A 1,133-nucleotide genomic window follows, 5' to 3' on the forward strand; every position below is an offset into this window, starting at 1 on the left:
ACTGTAAAGGGTAAAGAGTACATGGAATTAATGAATTTAAGAATTGTAAGACATGTTTCCTTCAAATTTTCTATTGCAAATTGAAAATCAAAGGTTTTTGATATGTAGATAATAGCAAATTTATTGCTGTGTTACATGTTGATTTGTCAGTCATAACAACTGTAACATTTTGCTCAATGTGCTGTGAGCTAATACTTTGAGAATTGGAAATCCATCCACAGTGAATCACTAGTGAAAATTTTCTGTACAAATTTTAGAGATCATGTAGAATTCTCTGGCAATTTTCTTCAAATAAGGAACCAGTCAAAACTCTGTCTTGCCAGAATAAACGTGGTGGAGGTTTGTTGGCTGCTTGCTGGAGCGCCAACAGACTTGGAGGCCATGGTGATCGCTTGACACCACCACTGTCGGGTATGTGATTTATAATATTGAATTTTTTTTTCTTTTTATTTGCAATTTGCAACAGATATATCATAGGTGAAAAGTGCTGTAAATTCATAGATCTTTCGATTCCATGTACTGCATACCTTGTATTTTATGGCAGTTTTAATACCAAATTTTTTCCTAACATATTCTTATACTTTACTCTCATGTTTTCATATTATTCTACTCCCATATAGATGTTTTTTATTATTGAAAATAGTTCCTATCATTGATTGTACTAAAAAAAAAAAATATGTATATATAGCATAGTTAATATTATTTAGTGGGGGGAGTATTTATCAATGTTTATGTTAAATATTATGAAGTTGGTGTATTGTTAGGTCTTGCAATTGACAGATAATTGTTCTTTTGTTTTATTATTTCTTCAGTAGCTTTGAACATATCCCTGAAGCGCTGAAAAGTTTCCTTTGAATTGCTTGGTTGTATGCTTAAGGATGCAAAACTTTGTTCATGTGAAATGATCATACTTTCTTCATTAGAAAAAGAAATGGTGACAGGTCCTGCTGTATTTAACACTTATTATGACATTATGATTCTTGCTTTTGTATTGTGCTTTAAAAAAGAAATTCACATTGGAGTTTGATTTTCTATTGGCCAAGATCTGAAAGTTGTGTTCATATGGTATGGGCATGTTGATATCTTGAGGATAATTGGCACACAAAGGTCATATGAAGGTATACATGTCTACA

The 1,133-nt window shown here is 31.6% G+C and overlaps 1 protein-coding gene across 7 annotated transcripts in view; it reads left to right on the plus strand.

Annotated features, from left to right (window-relative positions):
• The window catches only part of LOC119590805, a gene marked incomplete at its 5' end in the record, with an annotated part of 14,711 nt that overhangs the window by 5,372 nt on the left and 8,206 nt on the right, over positions 1 to 1,133 (plus strand). For 2 of the 7 annotated variants that reach the window (XM_037939535.1, XM_037939534.1), the window contains 1 exon segment: positions 324 to 411. In XM_037939535.1, the coding sequence (XP_037795463.1) occupies positions 324 to 411 (88 nt within the window). 7 annotated transcript variants of the gene reach the window in all.

Source organism: Penaeus monodon, chromosome 27 (genome assembly GCF_015228065.2).
Source record: "Penaeus monodon isolate SGIC_2016 chromosome 27, NSTDA_Pmon_1, whole genome shotgun sequence".
In the NCBI taxonomy this organism is placed as follows: Eukaryota; Metazoa; Arthropoda; class Malacostraca; order Decapoda; family Penaeidae; genus Penaeus; species Penaeus monodon.